Genomic DNA, 22,879 nt, shown 5'->3' with positions numbered 1-22,879 from the left:
GGGATTCGAACAGATACTTGCACACCAATGTTCATAGCGGCATTATTCACAATTGTCAAAAGATGGAAGCAACTTCACTTTCCATCAACAACGAATGGATAAATAAAATGTGGTATATACACACAATGGAATATTATTCAGCCATAAAAAGGAATGAAGTCCTGATACATGCAAAGTGACAGAACCTTGAAGACATCATGCTGAGTGGAATACATTGGACACAAAAGAACAACTGCATGATCTCACTGACATGAAATAATTAAAATAAGCAAAATATAGGTTACCAGGGGCTGGGTTTGTAGGGATTGGAGAGTCACAATTTGTACAGAAATTCTATTTAGGTTGGCTGTAGTTTTGAAAATGGATGGTGGTGATAGTGGTACAATATTAATTAACAGCACTGGATTATATATGTGAATGTGTTTAAAGGGGAAGTTCTAGTCTTATACGTTACTAGAATAAAAATTAAGATAAAACATTTGACTGTACAACATAGGGAACATGAGTTTAAACAAGACTATAGTTAATAGTACAATTATAAAAATATTTTCCATGAATTATAACAAATGGACCACACTAATGCAAAGTGTTAACAATGGAGGTGGTAAATGGGATAACTCTTTTTCACAAATTTTCTTCTCTAACTTAAAAAATGTTAAAATTGTTTCTGCTGAATTTTAAGTTGAAGCAGCAAATTATATTTAGGTGAACAGCACTGTTGACCCTGTTCATGCTCACTGTGTGACCATTTTGTGTCCCTATTTTTCTTTGAGAACTTCAAATTTTCTGAAGCTTGCATTATTAACAAATTAGAATCTGCAATTGCTAATATACTAAAACTGATAAACTCAAAAGGCAACAATAGCTGTGTCCAACATGCTTTTGATGCTCTGTATAGAATACATAAAATAGACAAATATTTCCCACAACCCTACGGATCCGGATGGTTCTTAGACATTTACAACTCCAAGTCTGACTTGCGTAATAGCGTGGTTCAATAAAAAGCTGCAAATATGTCAAGTATATATGTAAAACAAAACACCAAAGGAATTTTACTGAAAACTAGTTTTATTTTAAAATGAAGTGCATAGCACTCGTCTAATTCCACTGGTGTAGACTTTAGCACCACACTCACTATTTGCAATTAATGTCATAACACAGATATATTTTGGTTTGCAGTCTGTATTTGAGTAGTGTTTATTTAATGGACTTTGGTAGCCCTTTATACATATCGTTAATCATTCACAGTACACATTTAATGATGGTCCAAGAATTTCAAAAGGAAAAAAAACTATCTTAAAGATTAATTAATAAATTAAACAAAACCCATACAACTCCTCCATCCCCCCCAAAGCTAACAGTTGTGAGCTGTAATTATACTGAAACCTAATGATTTAAAATAGTTCTTGTTCTCCAAACGCCCCAACCCACTTCACCCTGGGTATGCAGCAATAGTAACCAATTGTTTTATTCTACCCACCGCCCCCCACCCCGCAAAAATCAATCCAGTGTTCTTCAGCTTTTTTTAAATATAAATTGGGAAAGTGTTGTTAATAAGCTTTTTAAAAGACATATTCTTCTATAACAAGAATGACATTTAAATCAATCAATAAAAGCATTTGACAAGACATTAAATTACCATAGGCACCGGTTGTTGTTTCAAGTTGGGATCTCTATCCCAGTATCTTACATTCATAATATTATTGAGGTAGTTAAAATACTGAAAATGGACTCCAGGTTGCTGGGTTCTGAATGTGAAAGATAGATTCTCTTTTGAACCCATTTTCCCTAAAATAATTCAAGTTTTTTTGAGGTAAGAATTACCAAAATCCACTTAGCAGCCTTCTCTAAAGAGGAAGTGATGATACTTTCAGAACACAATTTTCATGCTTGAAAACTGCCATGAGTGTTTTTCTTACCTGAGTGGTTTTTTGTTGTTGTTGTTTTACTATTTTATTTCATCTACCAGTCTAATAAAGCCAATATAATAGAATACATCATGCTGTATGTATTCTAAACATAAAAGTTATCTTCCTTTTAAGGAAAGGGTTTTTCTCTAAGAATTCATGCTGGCAGAAGCCACCCACTGATACTCATCCACTGGAGCCATCTGGATCAGTCTGTTACTGTGTTGAGCCCCTTCCCTTACTAACAAAAGCCACTGGCTTGATTGCTGAGACTCCTGCTGCATACCCACATCTTTATAATAAGCTTGTCTTCAATGCATATTATGGCAGTCACATACCTGCCAGGCAGATTCCTTTCTATTCAAGTGCTATCTTAAAAAAAAAACAAAAAACAAAAAAAACAATTAAAACACACACACAAACAAAAAGACACATCTTACTTTTAAACCAGAAAGCTTCCCTTCACCAAATCTCCCTCCTCCCACAGATAAGAGCACAATGTATACACAGTTTATTACTTTTTTTTTCCTTTAAAATTTATTCCCCCCAAAGTCTTTACCCTGAAATTGTCCTTGCTGTAAAGACTATTGTGTTTTCACTCATTAGAAGGATAGTAAAATGTTCCAGGGCATTTCTGGGGCCAGTTCAATGAAAGTTGCTACTGAAATTTAGTAGTCAGTATCTTTGCCTGCTTAGACTGACTAGACGGATTCAAATGCTGTTCATAAAGCCTAACGCCTGTCTTCCACATAACAGAACAAAGTGCTGCTCCAGCACAACCTGAGAACTACCCCTGGCCACACCCTACTCCAAAACAAATCTATGGAACTGTATTCCAGTATTGATATTTTATAGTACGCTTTCCCTCGAAAAAACTTTTTTTAGAATAATATCAAATCTGGGTATGGATTATTGATTGCACTGAGAAATGCAAGATGTATATATGTATTATGAATCATAGAAACCACCATTTCATTCATTCAACACTACAATGTTACGTTCTCATTTGAAAACACATCCTAGCAGGAATACCTTAGCCTACAGTGAAGTTATAAAGGTAGTTTATACTATAACATTCCCAAAGCATGTTGCATTACAGTTAAGTGTTTCCAAGTAGTATAAATTCCCTGAGTTAAGTGTATTTCAATCTAAAGATTTGAGGCTGATCATTTAGGAAACAAAACAAAAAATTATGAGCATGATTTTAAGATAAGAGATCTACTCCACCCTTCATTTTTGTACATAAATCTAGACACCTATACTATTTGTGATAGGAAGTTATACAGAATCATTTAAAAGTTTCTTTTTTTACTACTCCGATTGGTATAATATAACAATTTACGAGTTTAAACTTAGTCAAAATTCATCTGTAGATCAAAAATATAACTCAAAACTGCAGAATAAAAAAAGGATCTCTTCAAAAATTAATACTGTAACTTTCCTTCATAAAAGACTGTTTGGCAAGTACACAGATACATTAGTCTTTGACATAGATGCCAACATTAGGCAAGAGCCCACAATAGGTCAAATCTCAATATGGCGAATTGGAGTCTGTCTAAATTTTCTGTTGCATTGAATATTTTTGAAATATTTGGACCATCAGCCAGGGCTTGAAAATCTTTGTCATATGGGGATTTGTTGTAATAAGATTTGACATATACACTATTAAAGTGTTTGCTCAGTACTCCAGGTATTCTTCGTGCACTGAAAGGGATATTCAATTTCCTGGAGCTGGTATCCGAAGTGTTTTGATGCCATTTGGCTCCCTTTCCTTTTGAAGAGTTTAAATAAAGCTTGCTCCAGAGCTTCTAGTCACAAAACAGTCTGGGTCAGGCACTACCTTCACCTTTCAAAACATGGCGTAATGCAAGGGTAGTGTTCATTTATCTGATAACTCCGGTTATAAGAAACACTCAGACAGGGCTTGACTTCAACTGGTATCGCTAATGACATCCCAATACCAGTTTGCACGTGCCCAAGGCCCTGAACGCTAGTTTGGAAGCCAGTAGGACATGTCTGTAATGTGTAAGATGAGGTGTGTGTGGTAGATACGATCTGTTGACAGCTTGCTTGTTCTGATACAGGATGACGATACTGCAGTGAGGTCTGATGCGCTTGATGCAGATACTGAGGTTGTTGAAAGTGAAGTGGCCTCGAGGTCTGGGAAGCTGTCTGGAACACACTTAGCTGTGCTGACTGAGGCCCAGCCTGCCCCCTCTGTTTGTTCGCTTCTTTCACATCATTATCATGAGCGCTACAATAAGAAAAGGAAACCTTAATATAGATTGAAAAGAATTTGCAACAAAGTCATGTCCCAATCCCAACCCCTCAACAGCTGACCCCTGGACTGTCACCACTGCCAAAGTAGCAGTCCTGTACCATCATTTCCATGATATTGAGATCTCACTCTATCCTTCTAAAGCGCCTTACCTTGGTACAGACCCTGGAAACTGAGTGCTGGTAGCTTTGAAGGTTATGCCCAGCCTGAGAAATACATCCATAAGCACTTAAATGTAGCTTCCAATCTGGTGACATGCTGGTGGCCCCAAGAATTAAAGATATGCAAACAGGGAATGGGGCAAGCATTCATGTGTACTGATGTCAGAGTGATAGGCTCACTGAGAAACAAGAACTCCTCCTTTTCCAATCATGTACCTAAAATCTTGCTAGCAATGACAACCTCTAGCTGGTTAACAGCCAAGAGAGGCTCCCCTCTTCAGAGTTCTGCTTACACAGCAGCTTGCCTGTGCCAGGACATGGTTGCTAAAAACAAGAATCCTAAAAACTTTGCCTTTGAGAAGTTGTTTTTCAGGGAACCTTATATATGAAGAAAAATAATGAGAAATTACAAATACAAGAACAAAAAGGCTTACATCAATAGCCGTTCAATGCACTGCACTAAGAAATCCCAGGAGTAAGCAGTAAGACGATGTAGTCTTGTAGGCCATGTTGGAGAAAGACGAAGTATAATTCTTGAAGAAGCCACACATGCAGCAGCTACTAAAGAAGGTGCATAATTTAGAAAGGCATAATCTGTGGAGACATCAAAAATGAACTTAAGCAATAGAATATACAAGTCACGAGCTCAAAAATCAACTTACTGGCATCCACAACAACTCACCTTGCAAAGATACTTCTAGGAAGTAATCTGCATACTTGGCCATGTAGAGTTTAGTTTTCTCCAAACAAATCATTGGCCAGCCATCATGAAGATCTGTTTCATGTACTGCTTCGGAGAGATAATACTCGATGAAATGGGCAGCTGTTGGAAGGCAGAGGTTCCACTGAAAGGTTTCTAATAATAATAGTTCCATATGTAGCAAATTTTGCTTTGTTAATACTAGATTCATATTAGTCATACAACCCAGGCTATTGAGCTGTTCCAACTTAGGCACACTGTCTTCTTTTTCTTCAAATTTACCTTATAAGAGGAAAAAAAGAGAAAATGTTAGGCAAGTGATCATTATATGTCTAGTCAGTTAGATCCAAAGCATTCTTTTCCCCAGTTTAAGCAAATACAACTGTGCCAGCATTCTCTGTGTTTCTCATATTTGCTGTTTCCTTTCCTGGCGTCACTGTCCCCACTGTCCCTTCCTTGAAAAAAAATATGGTTGGAACATGTAAACATTTTGATCTGTGTCCTATTGCGTAACTGACATACTCATGTATGTGAATGAAAAATTAACTCTCAAATCTCACTAGCTGAATCTTTTCAGGAATGTTTTTGTGGGGTGCAGAGGCAAGTGGTGGTGGTGGTGAAAGAAAATAAATTATTTTAGAATAGAACATATTTTAAAGAATTTAATGTCACAGCATTATCTGAAACAAAAAAACCCTAAGCTTTCAGTGTTTCATCTTGGCATATTTTCAGCATAATTCCAGAGAGAGCGCTCAATACTTTGGAGGAGGGGAAAAAACAAACAAAAAATTGGATGAGTATCTATAAGCAGAAAATTTCTCATTTCACACACACAAAATTCATCCCTCCTCTTCTGAATCCTCAACAAAAATATAGTTAAATCTATTTTTTTTCAAGGGGGGGGACATACTTCATAGTCCCTTTTATATCTCCTTACTTAACGCAATATAGGAGTAAAGATATTCTGATGGCTGAACTTTATTATTTGAAGGCATTAACTTCTTATCAGGAAACAGTCATCTAGAAGATTTCAACTGTGACTGATAAGGAATAAAATTCTCTCTCCAGCCCTGGAATAATTTTTATGTATAAACTATGCTCCATCTGACATTTTAATTTCCAAGCAAGCATTTTATTATATACAAAGGATTCTTTTTAGGGATTTCTAGGGCTTATAGCTGGAGGAAAACCACAAACTATAATTTTCTAGATGCAGCAATGGAAAGTTGTCTTAAAGTCTCTTGCAATCTTTGTTCCATGGTAGTCCATAGGAGGGAAATTATAATTCAAGTCTTCTATTGTGCCTTTTTTTTTACTTTAAGGTTTAAAACGGTCATATATTGCAGATATTACAGATTTCTCACAGTATCTATTTTATTAATTTTTATTTACAAATACTATATCCAGCAAGCAAAAATATCTTTTATACTTATATTTCTCCGAAATTATGATTGTCAGAATATGTTACTAAAGAAGCACATCTTACTGTGTAACATTTTTGTTTTAATACTTTGTATCTATTTTAATATGTTTGGTTTCCTTGGAAATCTTCTAATTTTATTTTATCTATTTAAAAAATATTTCTTGGAGAAGTCAGAAAGATGGCCAAAGCAGGAAAAACCAGATGAGTTTTCCTATAAAGTTTATCTTCCAGAAGGGATGGATGTGTACCTCACATTGAAGATGCTGCCGCAAATGGCAGTGGCCAGGGTCACTCAGCCCAGACACTCAGTGTTCAGGCAGCAACACTACAGTCAGTAGTAGGATGTTCACTCTGACTTGCCTGAGGGCTGGGGAAAAAGCACTGCTCTCTGTGTTGGTCTTTGCTTACTGGAGGGAAGTAGGGAAGACAATTTTGTCTCCTATGGTGGGAGATCTGGGAGATATTTATGACTTAAGAGTCTAACCCAAAGGGAAAAGAAAGACAGTGGCTCCTCCTGCTCCAGATAAATTTTAAACTTTAGATCTAAACTATCTGTAACTAAAAATTGATGCAGGTAGGAACTGATCTAAAATTTACACAATCCATACTTTACAAGAATTCCGATAGTCTTTTCTAATTTGTGCCAGTCTGAAAGTATGTATGTATCCTAGAAAAGTCATGTTTTAATTCTAATCCCATTTTGTAAAGGCAGCTGTTTCTTCTAATCCCTATTCAGCACTGTATACCTGAAACTTTAATTAGATCATCTCCCTGGAGATGTGACTCAATCAAGAGTGGTTGTTAAGCTGGATTAGGTGGAGACGTGTCTCTACCCATTCTAGGTGGGTCTTGATTACTTTACTGGAATCCTATACAAGAGGAAACCTTTTGGAGAGAGATTCAGAGAGAGCAGAGAACAACAGAGCCACAAAAAAGCCACAACAGAGAATGCCACAGAACCATGAAGCAGAGGGTCCACCAGCCAGTGACTTTTGGAGATGAAGAAGGAAAATACCTCCCGGGAAGCTGGAGAGGAAGCTAGCAGATGACGCTGTGTTCACCATGTGCCCTTCCAGCTGAGAGTGGAAGCGTGACCATATTCACCATGTGCCTTTCCAGATGAGAGAGAAGCTCTGAACTTCATCGGCCTTCTTGAATCAAGATCTTTCCCTGGATGCCTTAGATTGGACATTTCTATAGGCTTGCTTTAAATGGGACATTGCCACAGCCTAAAAACTATTAACTTGCAATTTATTAAATTCCCCTTTTTAAAAACTGTTCCATTTCTGGTATATTGCATTCTGGCAGCTAGCAAACTAGAACACAATTCAAATCACAGAAAGATGAATTTCACGTCTTGCCAATAGTATATAATTATTACAGGTGAAAGCCTTCAAGTGGTCTTGGTGACATACTTATCTAGCCTCTCATTGTATAAAGATATAGAAGCTGAGATCACTGTTCTCAGTAAAACAAACTGAAATTCTTCAGACGGAAAATGACCTAGTTCAATCACTCCGGATGAACATTAGGGCTTTCAAAGTGCCTTGCCTTTTGTGAAGCAATACTGCATGCAGTATACTTCAAAGTAATATTGAAAAAATTAATGAAGTCTATTTATACCATGCATAAAGTTCTTTTGAAGAAATTAATACACCATAATTGACTGTTTAAGAATCAAGAGTGTTTCATATTATTTTCAATATTGAAAACAAAGTTGTATATGACCAATTTTATAGTTCAAGAAACCAAGATAGTAAAGCTAGCCAATTCACCTGAGGTCAACTAAGTTGCGTCAAATCAAAACATGAAGCCCAATGTAAGGCTTACATTTGAATTCTCAAATCTGCATTTCTAGACCAAAGTATTGCCAGCAGTTTATTTATACAAGGAAAACTACCAGGTTAGACAGTCTTCTATGTAAATCAGCATCTGTGGTTTTCCAATATTTATAAAATTCTTGGCTATTACAAGTTTGAAAGACTGTATTTTAATTTGCAAAGTTAAAAATAATCTGCCCACTGGATGCATGATCATAACAGGGATTTTAATTCAAGTGTAAGTTTTCTGGAACTTTTTCATTATTTATAGTCATAAATACTTAGATATATGGATAATACAAAATCTGTGACAGCTTCAGTAAGTACCTGTTTTCACATCTATAGCTTTTTGTTGTGCTGAATGGGGTGTGTGTGTGTGTGTGTGAATGTGTATGGTATATCTTAAACCTACTTATCCATAGTACCATTCACAGATCAGAAAGATCAGTTTCTTCAGCTGAACGGAAACACCAGAAGCAATGTGATTATATTGATAAAGGCCTCAAACAGGAAGTAAGGAAACAGGAAATTCATGTCTGCTTCCCAGAAAATAAAGAATTAGAGGCCACAGAAGCCAAAATATTAAGTCTTCTTTCCTTTATAGGAAATGTTCAGATCAGCTATGGAAACTAGCACATTTCTAAAGCTGGTAGTGAATGGCAAAAGTATGGAGAGGAGGTTTGTACACTGAGTAGGGCATGAATCAGATGTCACTTTGAGCTCTGCCAACCCACACTCTATTCTTCATTACAAAGTAAACAAAACAAAGTCATCTTTAATATATTCTAACAATACTAACAAATTCGTAAGATCATCAATCTTACAGAAAAGTGGGTAAAGAACACAAAGAGGCAATTCTTTTTCAGAGAAAAAGAAATGATTCTAAGCTCATTAAAAAATTTGAGGTGTAAATCAAATGAACTGTGTAAGGCACATTTTTTCCCTTATTAGAAGTAAAATCTTTGCTAACACTTTATTGGTAGGCACGGAGACACAAGCATTTGTCATAAATTGTTACTACTAAGAGCCTATAATCTCACATTTGGCTTCACCTTGACTCCAAATGACATTCCTAGTTACACAAGTCTTGAGGAAATTACTGGAAGCCTCATCGCCAAGATCACTTCCATGTTTTCCACAAGTTCAGGGCTAGTCAGAAGTCTATGGAAGCCAGGGCATGTAGGTGGATGGGTTGGAATTTGAAGATTTTCCAAGACAAATCAGGGCCAATTCTAGAATGAACTAGAATCTTTAGGGCTAGGGGACTGGCTAAAGAGTACAGAGCAGCTTATGGAGGAAGTAATCATTACTATGCTAATTCATATTAATTCCTTTGTGCTTTTAAACATTTTACCACACTTGATCCTCACAACAACTTTGTATGTTTCTTTGTTTCTATTTTTATATGGAGGTACCCTAAGACTGAAGGGTTATTACAAGCTTTATTACTGGCAAGAGATTCAAACCCAGAAAGTCCATCACTATAGTACCTGCTCTTCAACACTACCCAACACTCTCCTATTAGAAATTAGGTCTTTTATTCCTACCTCAAATAGTGCAGACTCCCAGACTCTTTTAGATTAAAGAGCTTCCCAGGCAGCATTAGCACATGGAGCTTATAAGTTATGTTTCATCTTTGGCCAAACAACCTAAGCCTCCCAACTTATTCTCTAACTGGAATCCAACTGTCACCACTCCTGTCAGCTATAAACTGTACTTCACTTTTTTAAAGAAATTGTTCTTCCCAAGAAAGGAGCAGCTAGGGGAAAACACAGAGCTCAATTTTTCTCTAAGGACAGAAGCAGGATTTGAATAAAGTTGATGATAACTAATTGGGGAGGTGTCACTGGTATCCAAAGGTAAAAAGATAGGAATATAAGAAGAGTAAAATGAACTCAACAAAGTTAAAGCAGACATCAGATACTGAAAATAGGCTATAAGTAAGTTTATAAGCATCCTAAGCACTTCTGATGTGAAATTAGAGCTTGGGGGAGGGGAGATTGCTGCTGGCTACTAAAAGGCCAGCCTCTTCTATTCCTGACCCTAGATTAGAGGATCTACATTTCCCCATTAATTTAGTTTTCTCTAAGATACAGACAAGAAACCTGTCTCCACCTCCCCCACCCCAAGACAGAAAGGCAATTCTTATACATTTACAATTAACCTTTAATTTAACCTTTAATTAAGGTGTCATTCTCATAAGTAATCACATGTACAATACTGTATGTGTTTCATCACTGAAATGAAACACAAACAAAAATGTGTGTTTTCTGACCACTGACTATTTAGGAGGGGATGAGACACTGAGGGATACCTATCACACTCATTTCCCACTCTCCAGTGGGGGAAAAAAATGATAAAAGCAATTCTTTTCTCTTGGGGAAAGAAGGGTTAGAGAGTCAGCAGAACAAATGGAGGAGGTATCTGTCTCATAGCCAGCTTTTTCAGTAATAAGGCATAAACAAATTTGAACCACAGCAAATACAGATCCTAAAGCATAGTTTCTGAAAAATAAGCCCCAAAATACTATTGAAGTAACTAAAAAATTACCACAGATTTAAACCAATAATCTTCAACAAAATATACTGATCATGACCTTAAACTAACTGTAGCATATAATTTAGAAACAAGAACTGAAAACTACATTTTAATGACCCTAAAACCATACAAATAAAGTATCCTCCCCTCAAATTAAGGGAATTGTAAGAACTAGGAACTAATGCCAAGTACTGCACAGTAGCCGCAATTCTTATTAGATTATTATAGTAGAGTTTTCGGTAAGCTCTGGTGAAATATGTAATTTCTGAATATCTAGTTTAATAGCCCCCAATTCTTTTAGTAAGTTATTGGTAAGTAAATTTTAGTCATAAATATAAGGCACTCTATGAATGGACTATGGATTATTTATTATTTCACAGCTCACCAAAATGAATGTCCTACTTGGCTATACACCATACTTTAGAATCATAGGCAAAGAACAGGTGGGGCTTGGCAGCAGTAAGAAAGCAGTGATGGACACAGCAAGCAAAAGCTACTTTCTATTACCAATGTTTTCATCCCAATTTTTAAAAATAATCTAATTTGCCTGCTTGATTTCCAGTTTCTCTTCACTACAAACTGATCCAATAGTAAATCAGCATTCTGCAGGATAACAAGAAACCATTCCATTTACGTGCTCTCTCAAAATCTGACCTGTCAAGTATGGGTTTTTCTAATCCTACACAAGTTATTAAATCATGAAGGCTCCGAAGCCAGTGATGAAACACATACAGTATTGTATATGTGATTACTTATGAGAATGATACTTTAATTAAAGGTTAATTGTAAATGTATAAGAATTGTCTCTCTGGCTTAGGGTAGGGGAGGCAGAGACAGGTGGTGTGTCTGTATCTTAGAGAAAACTAGATTAATGGAGAAATGTAGATACTAAGGAAAAGGATAGTATTCTGGCAAGGATTCAGCTCAATGCACATGAAAATAGGGTGGGAAGATAAGACTGGAAAGGTGGCTAGATCAGGATACAATCACATTAAAGAGTTTCCACCTTAATCCACCGGCAGTAGAAAATCATCACTGGGGCTATATCTTACATATATATATTAATATATATTTTAATATATATATATTAAAACCTATGAAGAGACATTCAAGATGATAAAAATAAGTAGGTGAGGTAATCAGATCAAAGAAAGAATAGGTAGGAAGAAAATTCCTGAGAAGAGATTGGTACCAGAAATGATACCACATAGCCTTGCATCTGGCTTTAGGTATAATATCAGCCAAATCGCAAAGGTGTTTCTGAAGGAACTCTGGTGGCAGGGTCTAGGGGGAATATTCTTAGACAGGAGGGATACTGATCACAAACCTATAATGGTGGGTAAGAGGTGAAGGTAATCAACAAATCTATATACTACTTTGAAGTGGGGCGCAAATTGCTATTGTAGTGATGTGGATAATATAAAAACTACATAATCAATTCAACTTCAATATCAAATATAATCTCACTTTATTAAAAGAAGTAAAATTCAATTTCAATTCCTTTTCTTACCTCTCTCTTCAGTGAGGGTACTAACAATGAAATGAGTTAGAAGTAGATATTAAGAGAAAGCGGCACCAAAAGATCCAATAAATACTCTGTATTGGGTAATACATACGTTTATTATCAGATTCCATCTTTCTGCTTACTATATAGTTGTGCCCAGTTCATAGGCAAAGACTGTAGCAGTTGCAGATGAATTTTCAGATCATTACACCAATGCATTATATAGTCAGTACTCTGAACAATACAAGAGCATGATACCTTTAAGACAGAGTTTCTTAACCTTCGCTCCATCGACATTTTGGCCCAGTTTTTTAGTTTTTTTTTTTTAGGGGTGCTGTCTTGTGCATTGTAGGATGTTCAGCAGCTTCCCTGGACTCTATATTAGATGCCAGTACCAACCCCCCAGGTTGTGACAACCAATTATCTCTAGAAACTGCTGCTTTAAAACAATGGTTCTTAACTAGAAAATCTTATTAGTATCATCTTAGTAACTCTGAAAAATTAAAAAAATAAAATAAAACCCAGGTACCATGATGTAGAGATTCTGATTCAGATCTGGGGTGGGCCCAATCATTTGTATCAGAATTGTCAGAATGTGGGACTCAGGCACAGGCACATGTTTTTAAGACTATAGAGTACTTTTTAACGTGTGGTTAAGAATTCTTGTACTTTCAACGTAAGCTCTCTGATGCTAGTAAAGTGGAATGAATGAGTTCTATGCAAGTTTATTATAAATAATAGAATTTCGTCATATACAACAGATTCATACTTACTTGCTAGAAGCAGACAAGAAAGCGCAACTAAATGTAGCTGTTGGATAGAGATGTCATAGCGATCCATGAACAGGTCCAGCAAATAGACAGCAAGATGCCTGGCGGAAGGGCAGAGTGTGAAGCGATTGCTCACAATGGCAATCAAGTCAGCAAAATATCGCCTGAGACTTAGCTGAGGGGACTGGCCTTTGTAGGAGGGCAAATTCAGCTCCTAGGTTAAGAGAACAACATTCAGTTTGATATAATCTTGAGAGATAGTATCCTTACAATGCAAAGACTTGCTATTATTTTTCCAATATATCTGTGTTAAAAGCACCTAAAACACACTTTTTTTTAGTTGAACACAAAAACGAAAAATTTAAGTGGAAGAATAATGAAAGATGTTTTAAATTTAAAACTAACTTTTCTCATTCTTAGAACCTCTGTTATGACCAAGCATAGATGTAACTTTATGGAATGGATAAATTTTAGAAAGATTTTTAATAAGGGAATTGTTTTTCCTATGAGATGTTTTCAGAAAAACAACTTTACCAAAAAACCCCACAACACCACATCACACTCACACCCAGAAACACCTCTCTAGGAAGCTAGGAAGTAATAGTTAAGTGTCTATGCTCCTGGAATGCTGCATACTATATTATGTGTGGTATAATTCTCTGGAGATCCATCTAGGATGTCCAGTGTGGCAGGTAGGAGACCAACGCTCATCCACTAGTATGTTCTAATCATGTTTCTCTTTCAGAATTTTTATAATCTCTACTTCGCTATCATCTGTTCATATACCTAAAAATTATCATATCATCACTGTCCTATTTTGGAACCATATTAATTCTTTACATTAAAAACATTGAAAATTCCTATACTATTAAACATTCTCCAGAGCATAGAGTAAGATAGGAAGTTTCCGAATTTATTTTATTAGATCAGCATAATACTGACATTAAACTCAACAAAAAGTTACATATCAACAAGCATCACAACTAAAAGAAGTTACATATCAATCTAATAATATTATCTGATGCAAAACGTCAGATAAAATAAAAGCAGTGTAATTTAGTAGTGTATTCAAAGAAAACATCACCTACGACTGTTGTATATCCCAAGAACTCAAGGATGGTTCAATATTAGAAAATCTGTGAATAAAGTCAAAATAAAATTTCATGCATAAATTTGCATGACAACTTGATAGTTACCAAAAAGGTAGCTCTGGGAGATAAGAACAGACATATATTTCTTTGACAAAGGAAGGGAGGGAGTGAGAGAAGTAAAAAGACCTCAAACAGAAAAGCCAAATGTTTTATCTCGTTTGGAGGTAAAACATTAGAAAGATTGCTTATTACTGCAATATTATTTGACATTATTCTGTGAATACTCACTAATACAGAGAAAAGAAAGAGAAGTTATAATTATTGGAAAGGAAGAATCAAAAACAATTTTCAGGGACAAAATTATTCTTTTTAGATGGTATAATTTATACCCAGGAAACTAAAGAGAATCAACAGAAAAAAATAAAGAGAAATAATATGAATTCAGTAAGATGGATGATTACAAAATTAACATAAAAAAACAATAGCTTTTCTGCATCTAAAGACCAGTTAGAAAACAAAAGAGTCGATATACACTAAATACGAAAAGTAAAGTACCTAGAAATAAACTTACATACCCTATATGAAGATAACATGAACATTCTGAAGCAGTATAGAAGACTTGTATACAAGAAAAACATTCTTTTTTCTTGGATAGGAGGACCATATCTTAACAACAGCATTTCATACCAAAGAAAAGATGCATTTAATAAATATTTTGACATAAAAAGAGCAAATTTCTTTGTTCTTTAGAGAGCTATTCAAATCATTAAGAAAAAGGCAACAGATATGAAATGACAGTTCACAGGAAAACACAGGATGGCCAAAACATATAAAAAGATGCTCAATGACATTTAAAATAAAAGCATTTAAAAATTTTTTCACCTACCAGATTAGATTTTATTAATTTTGTTTATGCTATCAATAGTGAGATGAACAGGAACTCCCATATACTACTGCTATAACCTTTTGAAGGGCAATTAAGTAATACATAGATATTTTTTCAATGCAGATACCCTTTAACCTAGCAATCCTAGGGCTAAGAATTTACCCTACATTCAAGGAGGTTCTTTGTAGCACTGTTTGTAAGAGCAAAATGGTGGCATAAGAAAGCTTGATGTCCAAAATCCTAGATGGATCTCCAGAGAATTTATGTGGGTTGAAGAAGGCTAACCTCAAAAAAACTACATGCTGTATAATCCCGTTACATAACATTCTTGAAATGACAAAATTACAGAAACAGAAAACAGATTAGCAGTTGCTAGGGATTAAGGAGGGCTGGATAGGGAAGAGAAGTAGGTGTGGCTATAAAAGGGCAATTTGAGGAATTCCTGTGGTGATACTTGTTTTGTATCTTGACTATATCAGAGACAACTTCTTAGCTGTGATGTTGCATTACAGTTTTGCAAGATTTCACAGTGGGGAAAATCAGGTAAAGGGTATAAGATCACTCTACATCATTTCATAAATCTGCATATGCATCTATAATATCTAAAAATAAAAAGTTTAATTAAAAAAAGCTTGATGTCCATCAATAGAGAACTGGTTAAATAAACTGGGAAATCCATTTAATGTGGCTTTTAAATAAAAGGCAATAGATCTATAGGTGCTGATATGAAAGAATCTGATAAATTGAGGGTAGGATGAGAGTCAAGTATAGAATAGTGAATATACAGTATGGCCTCTTGTATTAACAAAAATTTATCTATGCTGATATATTCGTTTATTGGGTATCCTTTCATGAAAAACAACAACAACAACAATGGTGGTAACCTCTGGGGATCAGAGAAATGGGGTTGGGAAAGGTTCATTTGAAACTCTGAAATGTTTTTTAACCCTGTACATAAACCACTTTAAGAATTTTAAAAATATTAACAGGGGTTACTTGGGAGACAGGCTTATTTTATGTTTTAAATATTGATAAGTGAGAAAAGTATAAATAAATGCTATATAAAATAAGAAAATGTGGACCTAGGCTTGCGTGGCTCTTTGAAAATTAGAGAAAAAATATTAATTTAACCAAATTGGGTAACATACCAATTTCTCACATGTAGTTTCTAGGATTTTTCTTCTCTCCTTTGCCATTTTCTGTAGATCTTTACAATGGTGTGAATGTCTTGCAATTTCAGACTTTGCCTTTCTTCACTGCCATCATGTGACACTGACTGAGCATCTCACATGTAGCAGACAGTGTGCTAACACCAGGGAGAAAAGCAGGAAAAAGTCTCTGGTCTCAAGCTTATGAACCAAAGTATAGAGATCATCAGAATACAGTTACTAATCACAGGGTATCATAAGAATATCGAAGAGGGAGATCTAAGGCAGCTCAGAGGGTAGGGAGTTGGGGGTGGGGGAAGCTAGGGTGGGTTTTGTGGAATAGAAGCCTGAACAAGGTCTTAAAGACTCATAGAGAAACAGCTAGGGTTTTTTAATATGTAAACTTTACTAAATGAACACATGCAAAAAGAAAGGATGAGTCTCATGGACTATCACTTGAAGATTAACAATGTGTCCGATGCATTCTCTTTCTCACTTTTTCAATGGTGAAGTATCAGTGCTTATCAGGTAGTCAGCAGGTTTAGTTTTCTTTGTCCAGGTACTGCAGTTATACCAGCTATGACCTAAGCTTCCTACAGTTTACAAGTTTCTTCTACTGTCTACTCCTGATCCTCTAAAACGGAATACTCTTGTTTCCATCTGTTTCTCAGGATGCCCTAAGACCAAAGCACAAAGACCTGAAGGTCACCTCCACCCACAGGCTCAGGTCCTCATCAGCTATCACCTGAAACGCCATCCCCTTTCCAGAATGGGTTAACCGTCCAGGAGAGAATTAAAGGATGCAAGAAATACTCATAAGCATAATCACAACTCTATGTGATAAACATTTTCTTACTATTTCTAAGAAAGCCAGACTTGTTCCCATCTGTCATAAACAGCCCCCAAAATATTTCAATTTCCTCCAACATCCTAAGACATAAATAGTCAAGCAATGAGAAGAAAAGGAGGCACAAGGGTTTAAGGGGATAGCTGCTTTGCAGGTTGTTTTTGTTAATTTTCACAAAAACAGTACAATTGGCATTTTTGGGTCAAAGAGGATTTTCATCATTTTAATTTTTACTCTTCCCTAGTAGATGACAATGCTGTTCACAACAATCTTTCCTCCACAAACTTGGGGTCTAAACATAGAACCCTTTCCACAATAACTGAATGATGATGCCCAAGGAAGACCTAAATTCATAGGCTATTTCTATACAAGAAGACTCCATGAAGGTGCAACGGTGGCTCACTGGCAGAATTCTTGCCCGCCAGGCCAGAGACGTGGGACTCCGTGAAGGCAGAGATCATGTCTGCCTCATTCACTGTTACCACTCTTAACAAACGGCATAGCACCTACTACAAAATAGGAACTCAGATATGTTGAATAAATAAATAAACAGATGACTATCCAACAAAATCATTTCTTAATAGCCTGGAATTACCATGTCTTTATGAGAAAAGTTCATTTTACATTTCCTTGACTTCTGTGCATTACAAACAGTTGTCTCTCCAGTTCCATTGATTTAAGTTTTATTGATGAACATACACTCTTTATAAAATGTGGTCAGTGAGTCAACTCATGAGACACGTGGCCTGCACAGTGCTAAAAGACAGCATGACAACAATCCAGCGTAGCCTGCCATCAATGGCCCAAGACGGCTATCAGACGCATTCCTTCAGATGCTGTACTATTTTGTACTCTAATAGCTCATAACAACTTGAGTGCAGCTTTGTGTTTTATTCCTTGGATTCTCCAGAGACTAACAAATAAAAGTGTTCAACAAATCTATCGGACTGAATTGGAAAAAAAATCCATCTCCAACCTCAACTGACAAAATTAATTAGATACACACTCAGGATTAAAATTTCCTTAAAATTCAAGAATAAAAAACTATGAAAATTATCAAGAAAATATTAAAATCAAATACAGACAAACCTTGGAGATATTGTGGGTTCCTTTCTAGACCACCATAATAAGTTGATTATCATAATAAAGCACATCACACTACTCCCAGCGCATATAAAAGTCATGTTTACACTATACTGTAGTCTATTAAGTGTGCATTAGCACTATGTCTAAAAAATACATAGACATATCTTAATTTAAAAATTTATTGCTAAAAAAAAAATGCTAACCAGTATCTGAGCCTTCAGTGGGATGTCATCTTTTTGCTGGTGGAGGGTCTTGCCTTGATGTTGATGGCTGCTGACTGATCAGGTTGGTGGCTGCTGAGTTGAGGTGGCTGTGGCAATTTCTTAAAATAAGACAACAATGCAGTACACTGCTCAACTGACTCTTCCTTTCTTGAAAGAGTTCCCTGCAGCACGCAATGTAGTTTGACAGCATTTTATCCATAGTAGAATTTCCTTCAAAATTGGAATCAATCCTCTCAAATCTCGCTGCGGTTTTACTGTCTAAGTTTATGTAATATTCTAAATCCCCTTTTATTTCAACAATGTTCATAACATCTTTTCCAGGAGCAGACTCTCAGAAACCCACTTTCTCTGTTCATCCATAAGAAGTAACTCTTCATCTATTAAAGTTTTATTGTGAGATTAAAGCAATTCAGTCACATCTTTAGGTTCCACTCCTACTTCTAGTTTTCTCACTATTTCCACCACATCTGCAGTTATTTTCTCCACTGAAGTCTTTAACCCTTAAAAGTCATCCATGAGAGTTTCAGTCTTCAATCGCCTTTGCCCAGATCCATCAAAAGAATCACGATGGCAGCTGCAGCCTTATGAAGACTCTTACTTTACTCGAACACTTACAGGACATGTTGGGTTATTAATTGGCTTACTTTCAACAGTGTTGTCTCAGAGAATAGAGAGACCCAAGAAGAGAAAGAATGGCCAGTGGGTCATTATACAGACAATATTTACTGAGTAAGTTCACTGCCTTATATTGGAACAGTCTGTAGAGCCCCAAACCAGTTACAACAGTAATATCAAAGATCACTGATCACAGATCTTCATAACAGGTGCAATAATAATGAAAAATCTGAAATACTGCGAGAATTACCAGAACGTGACAGAGAGACATGAAGTGAGTAACGCTGTTGGAAAAATGGCACTGATAGACTGCTCGACACAGGGTTGCCACAATATTCAATGTGGAAAAAAACAATACATTATCTACAAAGCACAATAAAGTGAAGCACAATAAAAAGAGGTATATCTGCAATTAATCTCACCACATACCAGAGGGATAAAGAGCTTACACTTAGAAAAGAATATTTCAAATGGAAAGATGACAGCTGTAAAAAATAAAATAAAAAGTGTATCTGCACAATTTTCAAGGTAAAACCTGCAACTGTAACTAATATTTCAAGGAGCCATTTTATAGCTGTAACTTTTATATGGCACAAACAACTTTTTGAGAGCTGAGATGTACATAATGTATCTAAGAGAAAGAATGTGAGAGTAAATAGTATTTAGAAGTCTTAAGCCTTAGATAAGGGTACAGTTGTAACTATTTAAATCAGAATTTGGTTTTCCAATCTACCTAACCTGATAGTTACTTAACACACAAGTTGATTATCATCCCAGGATCTTTTAGCTCCGACTGTCAGCATTCGCTTTATAAAACATCTCAGCAATTTTGCTTCTTTCTCATTTTTTACATTTAACGAATATTTTTCTCTATCCACAGCTGAAACTGAGTCACTTTGGATTTCGTTTCTCTTCTGGCTATCAAAGAAGAACAGAACTGACCCATTAGGCTGACATGTGAATTACAGAAAAAAAATGTTACTTAAGAGTAACAACACAAACTTTAAGTTGTGCAAGAAACTATTAAGTATACTAGGCCTACTTCTTATCTTCCTGAAGAATTTGATATTAGTAGGCACTGAATGTAATGCTCCTTCTTAAGGTCCTTTTTTTTTTTTTTAACATTCTTCATTATGAAATATAACAAATATACAAAAAAAGCAATAAATTCAATGTACATTTTAATAAGTAGTTATAGAAAAGATTTCTATATGGGTTACAGTTCCGCTATTTTAGGTTTTTCCTTCTAGCTGCTCCAAGAAACTGGAGACTAAAAGAAATATCAATATAATGATTTAGCAGCCATGTTCATCTGTTAAATCCTATCATCTCTGTTCTAAGTCCTCCTTCTACTTTGATATTTCTTCCAATCTTTAGGGATATTTGAACTATGTCCAAACTTTCTCATGTTGAAAAGGGACGTTGACAATATAGGATGGGGGATGGAATTAATTGATGTTCTTGGAGAGTGTGGCCCCTCTGGGTTTCAGGGCTTATCTGGCCCAGGAACCATCTGGAGGTTATAATTTTCTGGAAAGTAAACTTAATGCATAAAACTTTTATAGACTCTCAGATACAGTCCAAATGTTCTTTAGGGTTAACAGGAATGATGTTTGTTGGGGGTTGGCAAACCATGGCAATTAGCACTATCTAGCTGAAGCTAGCATAAGAGTAGCCTTCAGAAAAGCCTCTTGACTCTATTTGAAGTCTCTCAGCCACTGACATCTTATTTTGTTACATTTCTTTTCCCCCTTTTGATCAGGAAGGCATTGTTCATTCCACAGGGTCAGGGTCAGGCTCATCCCTGGGAGTCATGGTTCATGTTGTCAGCAAGACTTTCACCCCTGAATGCAATGTTCCATGGAGGTGTGTGTGTGGGGGGGTAATAATTTTCCTTGAAGTTGGCTTAGAGAGAGGCCACATCTGAGCAACAAAAGAGGTTTTCTGGAAGTAACTCTTAGGCATAATTATAGTTAGGCTTAGCTTCTCCGCTAGAATTAAGTTTCATAAGACAAGCCTCAAGTATCAAGGGAGAGAGTATCAAGAATTTCCCAGGTGGGAAAGTTTAAAAGTTTCATATTCTTTCTCCAGTCCCTCAAAGGACTTTGCCAATACTTTTTAATTATCTGCCTAACATACCCTGGGATGTATGGGGGTATTACATTAAACTATACAGAATTACAAGTCTTCATTCCCATTCTTGGCTCCATGTGTTTGGATTTAAATGAGCTAGCTAGGCAGTTTGATTTAGATTGTGTTACAGAAAATGTAGGTTTTGGAAAAAATTAATCTCTCTGCCTTTAGTTTATACAGTAGGTGAAGCTCTATAATACAGACAATATCATCTTAGGGTCTTTTTGAATAGCCCCAAATCTTAGGGCATGGGGATAGGTAATAATTATGGTTACCACTCTCTGGTTTACTACATAACTAGCACTATTCTAAGCATTTTACAGGTACAGCACTAATTCATTTAATCTTCACAATCACCCCATAAGGTATGTTCTATTATTATTATCATGCCTTATTTTATATATGAGAAATTGGAAAAAAAAAATTAAATAACGTCCAAAGTCTCAGATCAGTGGGAAGGCTGAGAAATTTACTTTATGTACAAATGTGAATTATAATAGATAGCTGCAACACACAACCACAGTACAAGGAGGGCTGCTCTGCCCAGTAAAAGGCCAGTTATGAATCTTTTTAAAATACAAAATCGAATCTATGTTCCACATGGAAACAACAAAAACACAGAATATTCCTTTCTTCTCCTCCTAAGTACCATGCCCCAAGAATCTCCTTGTTGAAGTTGCAGGTTCTTCTGATACATCACAGAGAAGGAACCTAGAAGTTAATTGCACTTGAGCAAATAAGCAAACTCGCCTTTTCTGGCTTGGAAACGAGTGGGTAAAGAACGTGACTAAGCTTCCCTGGCAGCCGAGACTCATAATAACTGGCACAAGACACCAAATGGGAAGATCGGGCATCGGAGTTACCTTGTGCCGAAGCGCTTGATGAATATCGGCGGCCAGCTGTCCTCGCCACCACTGCCCCTCCAGCTCCATGGGCCCTGGCGGCAAACCGAGCCAGACGCTGCACCTTCAGTCTGGAAGACACACCCCAGACGCAGTCACTGTCAGATGCTTCCCTCAAGACCCTCCGTGCCTCCTCCTCGAGGGGTGTGACCTCCTCAAGGGGTGTGTAACTGTTCATCCTCACCTAACTCGCTCTAAAAACTAGCACCGATGTAGACCAATTCTCTTAATGTCACAAGTTAAGGCCCGATCTACCCACTTAGGAGAAGCTGGCATATGCTGAGAACTGCCCGACTAGGTCTCCGGTAATACGGGGTCAGCTCGGGCCCGAGTTCCCAAGGCTGGGACCTGGGTGCATGCTCAGTAACGCTGGACGCCTTTGGGCTCCCCAGGTCCTGGGTTCGAATCCCCGCCGGCCCTACGGAGCCGGGAAACGACACCAGTCACACTAAACTCTGAGGGAAGAGCTCCCACCAAGAAACCCAGAAGCGAATGTACGCCTGGCTCAGGGTCCCCTATGCACAGCGCCGGGCCCAGCGCGCACCGACGCCGCCTCCCCTCGCCCTGAGGAAAGCACCGGCTCGCGCGGTCCCAGAGGCGAACAAAAGGCCGGGCCAGCCCGGCTCCGCGCCACGCACGGGCGGGTCGGGTCCTCCGCGCCCAGCCCTGGCTCCACGGCAGCTTCCCTTACCCGGAACCACGGCCCTCACAGCCCCAGCCCCGCCGGCGTACCGGGGGCGCCAGCACAGCTCATGCTGCGGCAAGTCGGCTGCGAAGCGCCGGCCTCAGTTAGGGACCAGCGCCCAGGCGCTCGCACCGCCCATTGTTAAAGGACCGGCAGGCGGC

At 37.1% G+C, this 22,879-nt stretch overlaps 1 protein-coding gene across 4 annotated transcripts; it reads right to left on the bottom strand.

The window, feature by feature from the left end:
* Nucleotides 1-1,065: 1,065 nt before the first annotated feature.
* Nucleotides 1,066-22,879, bottom strand: CCNJ (cyclin J). Of its 4 annotated transcripts, none has more exons than XM_077125575.1 (6): nt 22,725-22,879; nt 21,995-22,104; nt 13,105-13,315; nt 5,029-5,328; nt 4,781-4,940; nt 1,066-4,161 (listed from the first exon to the last, which is right to left on the bottom strand). In XM_077125575.1, exons 2-6 carry the CDS (start codon nt 22,061-22,063, stop codon nt 3,750-3,752), a joined length of 1,152 nt encoding a protein of 383 aa, XP_076981690.1. In that variant the 5' UTR covers nt 22,064-22,104; nt 22,725-22,879; the 3' UTR covers nt 1,066-3,749. The 4 variants fall into 4 exon arrangements, with proteins under 4 accessions (XP_076981690.1, XP_076981693.1, XP_076981691.1 ...); XM_077125578.1 differs by having other exon boundaries at nt 4,781-4,904; XM_077125576.1 differs by having other exon boundaries at nt 22,766-22,879.

The sequence above is a fragment of the Tamandua tetradactyla genome, chromosome 13 (assembly GCF_023851605.1).
Source record: "Tamandua tetradactyla isolate mTamTet1 chromosome 13, mTamTet1.pri, whole genome shotgun sequence".
NCBI classification, from domain to species: Eukaryota; Metazoa; Chordata; class Mammalia; order Pilosa; family Myrmecophagidae; genus Tamandua; species Tamandua tetradactyla.
The sequence above is the reverse complement of the archived record's forward strand: the minus strand, read 5'-3'. Positions and strand labels throughout refer to the sequence as shown.

What these genes read in the sequence shown, in the direction of transcription:
- CCNJ (XM_077125575.1), bottom strand. Translation starts at nt 22,063, where the DNA reads ATGGAGCTGGAGGGGCAGTGGTGGCGAGGACAGCTGGCCGCCGATATT. An exon ending in CCTAGAAGTATCTTTGCAAG is followed by an intron (nt 4,941 to 5,028) that starts GTGAGTTGTTGT and finishes ATGTCTCCACAG; the next exon opens with ATTATGCCTTTCTAAATTAT. An exon ending in TGCATTGAACGGCTATTGAT is followed by an intron (nt 4,162 to 4,780) that starts GTAAGCCTTTTT and finishes TTCTTATTGTAG; the next exon opens with CGCTCATGATAATGATGTGA.